The sequence below is a fragment of the Ceratotherium simum genome, chromosome 37 (genome assembly GCF_057802395.1).
Source record: "Ceratotherium simum simum isolate JZ-2026a chromosome 37, ASM5780239v1, whole genome shotgun sequence".
In the NCBI taxonomy this organism is placed as follows: Eukaryota; Metazoa; Chordata; class Mammalia; order Perissodactyla; family Rhinocerotidae; genus Ceratotherium; species Ceratotherium simum.
In genome coordinates, this window is record NC_141936.1 from 13,458,526 (window position 1) to 13,474,327 (window position 15,802).

The following is a 15,802-nucleotide window of genomic DNA, read 5'->3' on the forward strand; positions in this document are numbered from 1 at the left end:
TAACCCCAAATTTTGTTTTAAAAATCAATCTGGCCAAAACTCTACAGCATCAAAATAATCAATACATGAAAAGAAAATCTAGTTGGAAGATGTCCTGGGTCCTTTCACGAGAATGCTCAGTTAAATACAAGGTACCGGAAAATCCACTGGAGTTCCTAACGACATGTTAGCAAGCACACTGATCCAGGCTGATCATCGGAATCTGTTAAAAGTCATTTTAAAGGATATATCTTCCCACCTCTACTCTAGCTGCTCATGTTGGGTCCCAGGGCAGGCCACCCCCAAACATCCCCCAATAGCATATTGATTATTTTAAATTAAAGTTACTTGAGAAGCACAAAGGGCATTCTGAGCCTCCTGTCTCTGTTCCCCCTAAGAGCAGGAAATCAATCTCTCTGTGAAAGGTGCTCTCCCTGCATCCTTGTCACCAGAGTAGGGGATTCAGGGCTGAGGAGCCTGCATAAACAAATCTTGCTAATTTACTACTTCAAGCCTAAACTCTGCTTAAAGTCCTCACTAATTACATACCTCAAATCTAAGTTTCTTTGTCCTGTCATTCCTCACAAATTTATGTTTCTTTGTGGAAAAAAATACATATACTACCTGCTTTGTTCACTTTCCGAGCATCACTTCTCTATGATCTCCAATACATACGTATTAAACTGGGTTTTTCTCCTGTTAATCTGGTCTTGTGTCAATTTTATTATCAGTCCAGCCATAAGAACACAAGGAGGGAAGAAAGGGGATTTTCCCCACCCTGACACTCACTAGATACTTTTCAAGGCAAATGTAGTTGCCAAAGGATCCTACTGACAATCCTCTAAGATACTGGGGGAATCTTTAGTAACGGTCAGAATGCATATTATTACTCTTCAAAGAACTCAGTTAATTTTTTGATTGCATATTATGCTTAAAAATGAACTCAGGTGATAAAGTAGAAACAGCTCTAAATGGGGAGTGTAATGATGTGGATTCCAGGACAACCTCAGGGACGGATAAGCCGTGTGGCTCTAGCCAATGACAACCTCTCTTTCTAGGGTGCAGAGTGCCAAGGCGGTTAGGACAAGGGCATTTCTAAGGCTCTTACAGAGTTACAATCCTAGGAATAACTATGTTAACAAGAATTGTGTAATTATCACAAGGCCAAACTGCTGCCACAGAGCTCTTAGGCTAACATTTCTGCACAGTTTCTACAGCTGTCAGCTGAGCTCTCCTTAACCGGCACAGCCATGCGCAGTCAGGTTATAATCGTCTCTAATTGGTGCTCTCGTAAATTGCAACTTTCCTAACCACTAAAAGACCTGAAAAAGAATTTCATTCCTCTCTAATAAGCAACATGTTAAAAGGCAAAATTTTTAAAAAAGCACTACGAGCAATAATCATTAAAATTCAATGCATTATGCTAACATTCCTTATCAGTGAAGACTTAAGCCTAGAGAACAGAATAAACAAAAACATGCTATTTTACATTTTCTCAATTGCATGATTTCCAATAAGAATTTGTATGTGATGTAAGTTGGTCTTAAGGGTTTTTTTTTTGTCATGGGGACTTATTAGGAAACCATCTACCTTCCCTTCCCTCTACCCACCCATGTACCCACCCATCCATCCACCTACCCATCCACCCATCCACCCATCCCATTCCTGAGCATTCCCAACCATCAGCCACCCTTCTCTTTGATTAGCATTATTTTTACCCAAATAATAGCTTTTTTGGTGATGCCTTACTAGTTCCCTCTCTCCAGCCTCCCTCCCTCTTTCTTCCACTTCACTAGGTTACCTGAAGGCAGAAAATTTGGTCTTTGGTTTTTATCTTGGGGGAGGGAGGCAGCTTACCTTGCTCATATCTGGCACAATATGTGTTTTCTATATATTTTTTAAATTATATATAAAGAATTTAGGAAATCTGGATAACTATTGAAATAGGTGGCACTATCTGTACCTTCAATTTAAAAAAAAAAAGGTGCCCACTGCCTTCTGCTAGAGCTTCTTAAGAGCAAAGCAGAGATAAACGGGAGTCTCTCACCTCAGTCCTCAAGGAACTCTCGTCTAAAGGAAAGACCTGCTGGATTCACCTGGGGAAGTTTATAAAGCAACCCCAGTGCCTGGGCCCGCGCTCCACTGCTGTCTCTGCACACTCCCTCACCTCAACCCTACGGGCTGTGGATTCCAATTTATTTGGGGGCCAGGGCATTGGCAATTTTAAAAAGCTCCCCAGGCGATTCTAACAGGCAGCCAGGGTTGGGAACACCAAAATCTCTGAAACATCTCCTCTAGTTACTTAGCAAATAGCAGTCAACAAAGACCGATATGGTTGGTCTTTCTTGAATTATAGTCCTTGGACACACCTACAGTCACCATTCATTTACTGAAACATACTGCACAACAACGGCCATTCTCTTTCTTTCAGAAATCAAGTGAGGTCATTGCAATTAGGAATATATTTAGATCTCCTTGATGTCAGTGAGCTGTATTTCATACAACTCCCCTCTCTTTTATTTATTTATTTTTAAACATCTTTATTTTTGAGGAAGATTAGCCCTGTGTTAACATCTGTTGCCAATCTCCCTCTTTTTCTTTTTTCTCCCCAAAGCCCCAGTACATAGTTGTATATATCACAGTTGTAGAGTTGTAGCTCTTCTATATGGGACGCCGCCTCAGCATGGCTTGATGAGCAGTGAGTAGGTCTGCCCTCGGGATCTGAACCGGCGTACCACAGGCTGCCGAAGTGGAATGCACGAACTTAACCACTACACCACAGGGCCGGCCCCCTCTTTTATTTATTTTTTAATTGAGGTATCATTGGTTTATAACATTATATAAGTTTCAGGTGCACATCATTATATTTTGACTTCTATATAGACTACATCGTGTTTACCACCAAAAGTCTAGTTGCCATTATTTATTCTTAATATCGCCTTTTCTTTCATTCCATTGAATTGGAAGATTATACCTACAGTTAGCTGAGTGTTACTTGTGGGTTGGAAAACATTTTGAGATTTCATATTCCCCGGACTTTCACAGGTATCCTGAAAGCCCTGAAAACACTCAACCATGAAATCTGCAGTAGAAATGCCCTCGGGAAGCTTCAAGTGGACCAAGAAGACATTAATAATCTGTACTTGAGAACCTTAATTTGAAACTTTTTGATGAATATTTTACAGAAAAGTCTAATTCACTAAAATGTCTAATTTCATTCCAATAGGAATGAGAATGAATAAAAAAGTTCACTAAACTAGTAAAGTACTAGTAGTATTTAGTAGAATACTTATAATAGTATTATTACATTAACTAAACAATTCTTAATTAAAATATTATGATGATGATGATGATGATGATGATGATGATGACCCTACCAGTGCAATATGAAAGGCAAAATAATGCAATGATTAAGTATGTAGACTCTGGAAACAAGACTGCCCGGCTCAAATCTCAGCTCTACATTAGCTATGGGACCTTGGTTGGCCGCCCATAAAGATGCATACAGAAGTCACTTACAATGGTGCTGGTATGCTATAACTCACTTAAATTCCATCTCTCCCCGCTCTATTTCAATCCCCTCACATAGCAGAGCGATCTTAAAATCCAGATTTGATGTTATTGCTCCCCTACTTAAAACTCTCAATGGCTTCCACTGTCCTCAGGGTCAAGTACAAAACCGTCAAACACGGCATACTGGGCCCTTCACAACCCGATTCCCACTATCTTGCCACCCTGATGAATTGCCCCCCACACTGAAAAATATACTGCAGTCACCACCAACTTAGTGCCTCCAACAGGCCATCCTCCGTCTCAGGGCCTTTATCCTCTTTCTCTACGCCCCTCACTCCTCTGTTCAAACCGCTCACTAGCTTCTCGTCACATTTAGGGTAAACCCAAAATCCACAGACGGGCCATGATCTGGAACCCACTAATTCAAATTTTGGTTCAACACCCAGACTGCCCCAAACTTAGATATTATAAATTCATTCACGTTGAAAAGGACGCTCATGACCTAAATATTCTGTCTGCCAATCTTTAAGACAATTAAGGTGATAGCAGATGTTACGACGTCACTGCAGCCACTCAGGAGGAAAACCCCTGAATTGTGAATTTAGAGTAAATGGTATCCTGTCTGCATACCTTGCTCTTCTGTTTGCTGTAGGTGCGATTTTTAATTTATTTTCATGTGAAGTAGTTGTTTGTCTATCCATGTGACTGCAAACAGCAGACAAAGACATGCTTTTTAGAAAACACAAGTCTGGGTGTTTGTAAGGACAGTGCTCATTTGATCTCATTACTCCACCAGTTAATCGACAGGAAAGAACGTCCTAATTGCTCATTAACTCTGAGGTGTCCCCCTTGTCTGGTGTCAAGGTCTAAGAGATCCAGGGTGCACAGCAGCTGGACAACGGCTGCTGCTTTCAGGGGACAAAACGTTAGGTTCGCAGAGATAAAAAACAGCAGATGTTCTGATTTTGCTTTCAAAAAATCCTATCTATCATACAGTAGACTTTGGTGTGAGTTATTTTCTCCTCAGGCTATAAGATGAACCACATTGTTGTCCAGAAAATCTTATTTTCTGACGTACAAGGTTTTTCACAGCCAGTGCTTATGGAAATCGTTCTTGGTTAGGTGGTAATCTGCCAGAATGGCAACTGACTTAAAATGCACCCCGAGAAAGGCACTGCTTGGCGCTCTCTCACTTCCACTCACTCCTGTCCCTACATGCAGGACTGTAATCAGCAAAAACCTAACAGAAACAAGACATCGACACAGGCAATGCTCAGTGACCACGCAGATCCCCTCCTCAAAGCATACAAAGACGTTCAGAATTCCATGAAACAGCTCTGCCCACATACCAAGAAGCACAGTCCATATGCTTCTGTGATATATAAAACACTAAAATGATAATAGTTAGCAAATAATCAGGGCTACCAAGGGGTAGGAAACCTTGTCATAACCTGACAAGTGTCACAGAGTCAAAGTTATGCTCAAAATGGGCTTCAGTGGGCCTGAGTTATCTAAGTCAGGGTTATTTCTCTCTGCCTCCCTACATGTCTCACCCAAAAGCACCCTCTACACAATAGTAAATTTACTCGGGGGTTTAAAATTTATCTTTTCCACAGCACAGTGTGCCCAAAGAAGGGCCCTGCTCACCCCCAGAGATGCAGATTACTTACAGTTATAATGAAGACAGCAGGTGTTCTATACAGATGTCACTTCTTCTAGAAGACACTTATTAAACACTTTATCTCCCTTAATGTTGATGGGCTAGCTGCATTTTATTTTATTTCAGCATCACCCTAGCCAAAAGCAAACTGTTTCCTTTCAGTCTCACTGAGCTGAAAATTAAAAACTCCTGGGCTTTGGGTTGTTTCTGTTGATTTATACAGAATTTTGAACACAATGATTCAAGAGTCAAGCCATACTGTTTTCTAGTAACACACAAGTGTATTTTGCAAAATAAAATGCTTTGCCAGAGAAAATGTGCCAGACTCCTCCTTTCCTTGGCGACCCAAACCTCTGAGTTCCAAGCATCACTTGCAACCTTTCATTGAGGTGAAGCGAAACAGATGTGAAAGGACTGCACTCGATAAAAGGTATGAAGCTTTAAGTTCCGTACACTGTAAGGTAAAATGGAAGTTCCGTGGTTCCTAAACGGTGTGCTAAAGCAGCCTCAAACTAAACAGAATCCCGTGTGTCCTGGAACCCGTAAGAAAGAAATCATTCAGTGGCCAGGAAGAGCTAGCTACTAATAACAGGAGCAGTTGGCCTTCTTGCCCAAAGCGTGTGGACAACTTTAGCCTGAAAGGTTTGGAGTGGAGATGAGAAGGGAAAGAAGGGGATAAGCCAAAAGGAAAAGGGGAGACAGGATCTGGAGAGATCCTAGTTCAGACACTCTGCTCTGCTCGACCTCCCTCACCACCCTGACCATCCCTAACTCGGCTGCAGAGGCCGGAGGGGAATGCTTGAGGTATGGTCTCCTCTGCATTTCTCTACAAACAAACCACCTGATGCCTTAAATGGGATGGTATTGTGGAGAACATCAGAGAAGAGCAAGGCTATTATTGAACATTTTTAACAATGCATAGGTTTATTCTAATAATATTTTTTTCTTTATAAAGGTCCTATACGATTTTACAGAAGTTTTAGAAAATGGAGGTAAGCCAAAACAAGAAAATAAAAGTCACCATAATCTTATTCCTGAGAAATAAGAATGACTGGCATTTTGTTAAATATTATTTCAACCTTTTTTATAGTACATTTACTAGGTCTTACAAAAATAAATGAGTTTCTACTAAAAATACTGCTGGTATCCTGCTGCTTTGACACAATGTGAACTTGCTTCTCTGTCTTTTTAATGGTTAAGTACTAGTCTATATCATGATTTATTTAACTTGATTCTAACTGCAGAATGATGAGGCCATTTGCAATTTCTCCAAAGCAGATGATTACAACGTAATTTTAATCAGCTTAATATTTATAGTAATCGCAACAACATTACGCAATTTCAGTCCTGTCCTACAACAAAAGTGGATTTAAATAACACAGATGTGACACAGAAAGATCTCTGGTCCCTAATTGAGATTCATGAAGATATATAAATACATATTCTGCATGACTCGCACATCTGGCTCTTCATAACTAAGTACAACAGAATTATAAATAGTTCTGAATCCTTGGAGAACTGCCATGTGATGAAACTAGACCACTCTGAAAGCTATTTGTGACTCTATCATAAATGGAAACTAAGATGACTCTGGCTTTTTCTCACTAGCAACACAACACAACAAAACGGATGGAAGAATGTGTGCAGCTATTGATGAGATTGCTTCAAGAGGCAGAGCAGACGATGGGGAAAATTCTCATGTGAATAATTCCCACTAAGTATCTGCAATAATGTGTAATAGCTCAACATAAAATTCTGATGTCTTAAGGCACACTTAATGTGAAAACACATACTCTTTTTTGTTAAGAATCATTTTTTTTCTAAAAGGAAAACTATTCAAGAAAAATTGAGCTCTATTTAAATTAACAATGCAAATATCCTTAATTCAAATGTCACTAATGTATCCATATTAAAAAAAATATTTTCGGGGCCAGCCCGGTGGCGCAAGCGGTTAAGTGCACACGTTCTGCTGCGGCGGCCCGGGGTTCGCCGGTTCGGATCCCCGGTGCGCACCGACGCACCGCTTGTTAAGCCATGCTGTGGCGGTGTCTCATATAAAGTGGAGGAAGATGGGCATGGATGTTAGCCCAGGGCCGGTCTTCCTCAGCAAAAAAGAGGAGGATTGGCATTGGATGTTAGCTCAGGGCTGGTCCTCCTCACAAAAAAAAAAAAATATTTTCAAACCCATATGCTATCATTTTTGGCAGAAACCAATGACAGCCCAGATTACTTATGATTGTCCACAGTAAGCATTTTGTGGCGTCTGTCCTATGAAGCACCTGAGATGCAGTCTTCTGTGTAAGAAGGGCATTCTTTCCACATACAAAGTATTTATTTCACAATTTTTTAATTACTGCCAAGAATTTTTGCTTAAAAAAAAAAAAAACAAAAAACAACCAAACAAAAGAACGTACTCAATTGTATATGGACAGATGAAGACAACAGTAAGAGAAACGTCACTGGTATTCTATACATAATAGTCTTGCCACAGTGGCCACACCACCTCAGAGTTTTCAGTTTTCTGAATTCAGGCTGATCAGAAAGCCAATCTGCCTCCAAGAACACAAATATAACTCCGGCTCAGTTATGCGGACTCACAGTCTTAGAATCCTGCTACTCTCTACTGTAACTGACAACTCAGCGGCAGCCTGATACGGTTTTTCGGCAGAGGCTGTGTTGTACAGTGTAATAAATGTCCTGACTAAGAATAGAGAAGTCTGGCCTTCTCGTCTGGTGTTTACACTTAGAATGCGATTCTGGGCAAGTCATTTAATTTCTCTGTGCCACTGTTTCATAATCTAAAATAATGAAGATAATTACAAATGCTTATTTTGTAGGGGTCTGTGTGGGTATGTAAACCTTCCCAGCACAGTAAGCACCAGGGAAGAGGAGCTTAATGCTTGCTGACATCGACAGAATTTCACCCAAAACGATTACAGTGGTTTCACCTGCGTGCCTACATTATGGGCAGCTGCAAGGATATACCTCACATGTTAAGTGGTTTTTTGCTGGGTGGTGGGGTTATGGATTTTGTCTTCCTTTTGCTGATTTGTATTTTCCACAGTGAACATGCATTGCATTCATAACCAGAACAAATATTACCCAAATTCTAAAAGGCCATAATAGATGAGCTCAGGTAACCATATCACCTATGTCAGGCCCTCAGCATGGTTCACCCCGGGATATCTGGAATTCAGGCAGGACTTCTAGAAAAAGAGTTGAGTACTGCCAATTCCCATGGCAAAACAAAAGCAGAAGCACACAGCAACCGCAGCACACATCTAACAGGTGTTAGCACACACACATCAGAGCCGTCTCCCTTATGTTAGAAGGCCAGGCGGACTCTGCCCCTGGTGGCAAGGAGAGCTGAGACGCCGTGTGCAGCCAAGCCTGGAAGCCTGATGCAGAAGCTCACTCAGGGGTTCAGCTCTGCCCTAGAGTGAACTCACAAGAGCCCTAGGAAATGTGGGTCCAATCTAGCACCTTCCAGGGAGGTCCTGACTCCCAGGCTCCTCACGCCTATGGAGCCCAACCCACTTCACAACTGCATCCCCAGGGCAGGACACTGTCAACAGTAATCGGGGCCATAGTTAACAGGCATACAGACTGTGACGGACTATTATATATCTTGACTTCTCCAAGTCTGTTTCCTTATTGTGTCTAATCGAGGTGTCAGACATGATGACCTCTAGGATCACTCTTAGTGTCAGCATCACAGTTCTATTTGAAAATGGTGCTGCCTTGTCTCGTTCTCCATCATCCACTTTAAAAATAATTTAAATAGGGGGCCGGCCCCACGGCTTCGCGGTTGAGGGTGTGCGCTCTGCTACCGGCGGCCCCGGTTCGGATCCCGGGCGCGCACTGACGCGCCGCTTGTCCCACCATGCTGAGGCGGCGTCCCACGTACAGCAACTAGAAGGATGTGCAACCATGACATACAACTATCTACTGGGGCTTTGGGGAGAAAAAAGGAAAAAAAAGGAGGAGAATTGACAATGGATGTTAGCTCAGGGCTGGTCTTCCTCAGCAAAAAGAGGAAGATTGGCATAGATGTTAGCTCAGGGCAGATCTTCCTCACACACACAAAAATAATAATAATAATTTAAATAAATTAAGCAAAGGATCACAGTAATACATCCCTCCCCAAGATTTAAACTGCACTTAGGTGCTTCATATGCTCAACAGGCTCTTTATGGAAACCAAAAGAGACCACAATTCATCGCTGAATATAAAACGTTAAGATACAGCCATGCAAAATGTTATATACACTTTTGATGTGTACTTAACAACGCTTAGAGAGGAAATAGAAAGGCTCATATAAAAAAAAATAAAATTTTATCCTTTGAAAATATCAACTACTAAGTCTATGAAACAAAGTCTGGGCTTCAGCTCAAAAAAAAGATACTGTTTCATATTTTAATATAGATACATATGATTCAAAACTTCTTCACACCCTCAATTGTTTGATCAATAAGAATGTAAGATTCATTGCAATTTTAAAGCACTATTTGATGTCTATCTTCCAAATTAATACATTTTATAGAAATGACAAGTTTCTTAATCAGCCATATATATTAATAGTTTTCTCCAATTAAATTTGATCTTATGAAACATTAAACATACATATCAATAACTTCCGAGATTAAAAATTATATAGATAATTTGAGTATCCAAATCATCATATTAGTAAACTTGATAGTCTATAAAATTGTTATATAACTTAGGGAAACAGAGTTGCTGAAGTAGAAAATTTCATAGGTGGGTAAGTAAAGTGATCAACTCATTTCAAAAGTTACTCTCTTTCCTAAACCTAATATATTACTTAGCAGAACTAAAGTCACTTAAATCTCCTGTTATTCAGCAAAAAGAATATTTTTGCTTTGATAGTAAAGAACAAAATTTATTCATTTCTGTAGCCTGCAAAGTTTAACAATATCTGACACATATGAGGGGATCAAATACAGATATGCTGAGTAATAGGTGAATAATGATCCAGAGCAAAATGATGAGTAGGCAAGCTAATTTCCGAAACCGTTAAGATTTGGTAGTCCAAAAGTGATCTCCATGTGGGCAGGGAAGAAGCAAGGCACCTGGGTGGTTGGAATGAATTCATTAGAGTTTGGTTTATACTTTTATTGGTAAATCTACTCACTAGCATCTGAATAATGCCATTCAATAAATGGTGAATGTGGGGGTAGGTGGCAGAATACTATAAATTAATTCACACATAACTATTAATGTCAATTTCTCAAATATGTTTAAATTTCATGTATATTTTTATTTATATATATATATTTATAACGGCTGGGCTACAGTTAATATTTTTAAATATGGAACCCAAACCGATTCTTGCTTCTTCCCAATAGAGATCTAAACAGAACTCTGGTCCACTCATTTTATTATTTCTCTCCCTGGTTGGGATATTCAAATGTTGTTTCACAAATCTGAAAAAGTATGTACTTATATTTCTTTATATGCACAATTTCACATCTAGATACAGTCTCGAATATCAAACTTTACTCACTGAAATGAATATCCCCAACATAGAGAGGAGCAAGTCAAAACAAGCAATCGAAAGGCAGTGTTCTGCAATGAAATTGCTTTTACACAATCTGGCAGATGGTACTTTTTTTTATTATATAGAAAGTTTTCCTGGGGGAAAACTCACCAAATTACTTTAAAAAAAAAAAAAAAAGTTGAGTGGTCACACAGAATTAGCTGTACATCTCTGTCCTGGCCTGCAATGCTCCTGTGAAGCTAAGCAGGCCAGCAGTGAACATGTGTATATGTTAAAAATTGCCAGCTGCACTCTGCCTGCACTGGAACAATGAAGTCTATACCACATAATCACGTAAGGGAAGAAGGTACTACCATCGGATGCATGTATTTATCAATTTAAATCTGCCTTAGATAGTTGTGTGAATTTATCTTCCAGAAATGGTCTTTCATCCGTAAGCCCTGAGACCTACGTGTCAAACACTTACTAATATTCCTGACATTTCCCAACGTTGCCATCTCTGTCTAGCTACACCTCTCCTACTCAGTCCATCACCACAGAATAATGGAAAAGGAACAGACTTTGAAGAGTACCCAATTCATCTTTTTTATTACAAAAAAATAATAATAAAACAAAGGTCTGATCAGACACCTCAAGTAAAGTCAGTTAATTGATATTCCAGGTCTGAAACTCAGGCCACTGGAATTCCCATCCTTTTCTCTTTGTACCACACCATGAAAGATTAAAAGAACATGAACATAGTTTATTCCATTTTTCTCAAAAATTTCCATACAATAATAAAGATCAAGACATGCCACTTCTGTATACCTTGATGTAGCTTCAGTAAAAGAAAAATGGACAACTTAGTTAAAATAAATTTTTTTTTTTACTTAAAATATATCTCAATTGGTCCCTATGCATGATGCTTATAAAATGGATTCAAAGATATTATCAAATGATCTTTTAATAACAAAGCACTAGATATTAATTTGGAACCTGAAGACTTTTTTCCAGCATGGCTTCCCTGGTAATTTTACATCTGAAGACTGAGAGACAAAGCAGCAACCAGGTTCATTCTGAAGCCAAGACCTTTGTGGTATATTCCACCCCAGTTTCACATATGGCTAACCAGCAACCCCATCTGTACCATGTGGGGAGGGGGCTGACAACTCTGCCTGATTGTCACAAGAGAGCCAAAGTGTGATTGCGGCCATTTGCCTTTTAGAGGAGTCTAAGAAAAGAAGCACCAGCTACTCCACATGTCAGTAAGGATTTCCAGCTTTACTCAGGACACATGCTCCAGACTGGCAGATAGAAGTTGAAAAGGACACAGCTTTGTACCCAGCCGCCAGCTGAACCTAGTGGCAGGCTATTAAAAAAAAAAAAAAAAAAAGCACAAATTATACATGGAAGGATGTAGGGCAGGGGGAGAGGCAAATGCAATGAGCTAATGTTCCTAGTTGGCATCTGCCTTTTGACTCAAAGAAAAAGATGGCTCTTTTCCAAAATTTTTCTATTATGGTGGTATCAGCTGCCTCTTGGACTCGTTTATAAAAGCTGAGACTGCCAACAGAACAAGACAAGATTTCTGTTAATAGTAGTAAAAGTGCAAGCCTCTTGAAATAATGGGGATTTCGATATTTCTTCTACAAAGGCTATTGTGGTATTATTATTCCCAGCATGAGTTTTAGGACTTGCAATTATGGCCAGGTATTGCTAAGAAATATACTAATAGCAAATTCTGAGGTTAAAAAGTTGCCGCCTTGATTCTTTAATTTACTCTTCCAATATATTTAACTAAAGAACAGCTTGAAACTAATTGGTGCTGGATGTTTCTTGCTGGACTGGCATTCTACCAAATGAATTTCGATTCACTGGCCCTTTCAAAACTCAGTATTATTGGTGACTATTACACTAACTTCTTACTTTGAAAACTGGGAATCAAAGAGAAACAATTAAGCATTTACCCAGCCTTTTAAGAAGGGATTATAGATTCTACCTACTTCATGAGGGAAAGATCTTCTTTATTAAAAAAAAAAAGCTAATAAATAAATGTACTAGGAACGATAGACTCAAACCCCAACAAAGAAGAAGGAATGCTCCAAGCTTCCATTTGAGATGTAGAAAGCTGGAAAAAGCATCACTCCCGTCCTTATAATAAACATAAATGCTGGACAATCTGCAAATTAATAACTTTTTCTGAACCCATGGGAGAGCTGAGGCAGTAGGACAACCAACTACACAGAAGTCTACAACAGTACAGGAACCCTTGCTTACCTGGCACAGACTCCGCTGGATGGTAATAAAAAGAATCCAGCCGGAACTGTTAACAACTTGCTAAAGGCTGAGCGTGAGCCAGCAGGAGAACACAGAACGTATTCACAGCATATATAACAGAATATACAGCGGGCTGCAATATAAAGGAGTTCCCCGGACTTTCAGGCTCTTCTCAGGACCTCACGTGGTCCTCACCAAAGAAGGGTGAGAGTCCAGAGAAAGCATCCTTTTAGGGTCATTCTGGGTGCAGCCCTGGGGGAAAGAACAATAGCGACTGCAGGAAAGGTTTGTGTGAAAGGCTGCCTACCTCCTTCTCCCCTATTGTCCCTATGGAACACAAGCCTCAAACGTCTGGGAGGCAAAAACCACTGTTTCCCGTTGGGAAATGGAGAAAACCTATGTAGCTTAGAGAAGGGAAGAGGGGGAAAAATCACCTCTACACCTGGGGGAGGGCCAGGAACACTGCGAAGGCCACACCTCCAAACCAAGGGAGGAAGCGACCACCTAAGACTAAGGCTAAATCAGAGCACACCCCCCACTTGCCTCCCACCACCAGACTAAGAAGCACAGAGTAACCAGGACCAGCAGTGCCCCACTGCGAGAGGGATAAGAGAGTGCAAGGAGGACCTTCCAAGTTCCAGCACAAAGGAAAGACCTGAAATTGAAGTCCAAGCAGATACTGAGAAACAGAATCTGGCAAATTGGCCCCCACCCTAAAAACTAGGTAACACTAGAGGAATTGGAAGGCTTTGGTGTACCGAGGGTAACCAGAGCAACAATATGTAGTCAATATTACTCACAGTAACTCTGTGTAATTAAACATACTCACAGCATTCAATGGAACAAGTAGACAGACAATCAGGAGGGACAGAGAAGGCCTGAGCAAGGCTATCGACTGACCGAGTTAATCTAATTAACATTTGTAGAACACACCCAACTAGAGCAGAATACACATTCTTTTCAGGTACACGTGGCATTTTCATGAGGATGGACCATAAAATATCACAACCAGGTGAGATTGCAAGCCTGGAAATGCAAGCCTGCTTCAACTTTGAGAATCAAAATAATTTAGCAAATCAATAGACTCACAAAAAAAGTATATAATAGTCTCAACAAATATAGAATTTTTTTAAAAAGTATTATTTATAATAGCATACCTCCCCCTCCAAAAAAAAGAGAAATACTTAGATATAAATCTAAGAAAATATATGGAGGATCTGTATGTTCAAAAAATTTAGTGGTGTGAAAATATGATTACAACATAATATTGAATGACAAAAAGTAAGGTGCAAAATAGTATGTACTGTATGGTCAGAATTTTATAAAATAAACTCAAACCAAATATTTTTCCATAGAAAAAAGACTAAAAAATAATAAAGGCCTTTTAAAAAAATGTCTCATTGGTTTCTCATTCTTAAGAAGACAATCATGAAGTGTTTTAAGGAACATAAAATTGAAATTAATATAAACATTTGTAAAGCTCCTTCCTTTGTTGTCATCCGTTACTGTATAACGCACTTCAAGAAGTCTCTTTAGATCAGTTCCTTGGAACTAGTTCCATATGCTCTTAAAAACATTCATTGAAAATAAAGTTCTGTGGTCAAACAAGTTTGGAAAGCATTAATTTAATAAATTGCTTTCTTAATTGCAGATCTAATTCGAGCTGTCAGTATACCAGTGTCATTCTGGATCTTCAAGGGGGTATAGTTTGCAGAGTCTCCCAAATTTATTTGAATGCAGAACTTGTCGGGGGTTGTGAGGGAGAGAGGGGGAGGAAAAGGGAGAGGGGAGAGAGTTGTTTTGGCTGATCTTTGAAAGCAGGTTGCAGATATCATATTATTTTGCTTCTAAATGCTTTCGTATGTATCTCCTAAGAACAAGGGACATTCTGCTACTTATCCACAACATCACTGTCGCATCAAAGAAAGTTAGATTATTTCCCTAATAACATCTAATATCTAGTCCAAATACAAAATGCCCGTTTTCTCAAAAAATGTCTTTTATAGCTAGTTTTTCAAGGTTCTCATGTTACATTTGGTTGTTAGTTCTTTTTAATATGAAAACCACATCCTGCTTTTCTTATGATATTGATTTTTTTAGGAGACCAGTCTCACTGAATTGTAGCAATCCCACATTTTGTCTGATTATTTTTCCATGGTGTTCTTCAACTTGTTCCTTGATTCCATGTATTTCCTGTACATCGACACTTACATTTGGAGACTTAGAGTCAGGTTAAACATTTTGAGCAAGAACACGTCATAGATGATGCTGTGTTCCTCACAATGCATCATATCAGGAGACACACTGTGAGGCCATCCCACTAATAACACCGCTGTTTGATCTCTGGGTTCAGGTGGCGACTGTCGAATCTCTCCATTGCACAGGTACATTTTTCCCTTTGCTATCAGCATCTCCTCTATGAAGTGATACTTTATCACTGTGTGAATGTCCTGTTTCTCAACAACCTTCTAACTAATGGTTTTTGTAGTCTTTGATGATCTTTGCAAGTCTACCAGTTACTCCATTGGGTTTCTTGTTAATTTTTATTTACTTCTTTTAAAATTTCTTTATAGGAAAATTTACTCTTTGTGATGTACACTTATGTGAGTTTTGACAAAGGCAAAGAGTTGTGTTTCCATCCTACATTCAAGATACAAAATAGTTCCATCGCTCCAAAAAATTCCCTCACACTGTCCCTTTGTGATCCTAAATAAAGTTTTGTACCAAGTCTGTGCTGAGTAGCTTTGCGCTGACCTACCTGTCCCATAATATTTCATGTCTCACCTAGTAGTGATTAAACTCCTGTCTGCATAGGAATAACCACGAGAATTTGTTAAAATACAGACTCTGGGGCCCTACCCTCGAGGTTAGGATTC

The 15,802-nt window shown here is 39.6% G+C and overlaps 1 protein-coding gene across 5 annotated transcripts in view; it reads right to left on the reverse strand.

Moving 5' to 3' along the window:
- The window catches only part of RHBDD1 (rhomboid domain containing 1), a 125,934-nt gene that overhangs the window by 38,830 nt on the left and 71,302 nt on the right, over positions 1–15,802 (reverse strand). Inside the window, exon 7 of one of the 5 annotated variants that reach the window (XM_087424749.1) lies at positions 1,655–12,018. The exons of the other annotated variants lie outside the window; for them this stretch is intronic. Within the exon in view, the coding sequence (XP_087280875.1) occupies positions 12,008–12,018 (11 nt within the window). The 3' untranslated portion in view covers positions 1,655–12,007. Of the gene's footprint in view, positions 1–1,654; positions 12,019–15,802 lie in introns of those variants that run through there. 5 annotated transcript variants of the gene reach the window in all.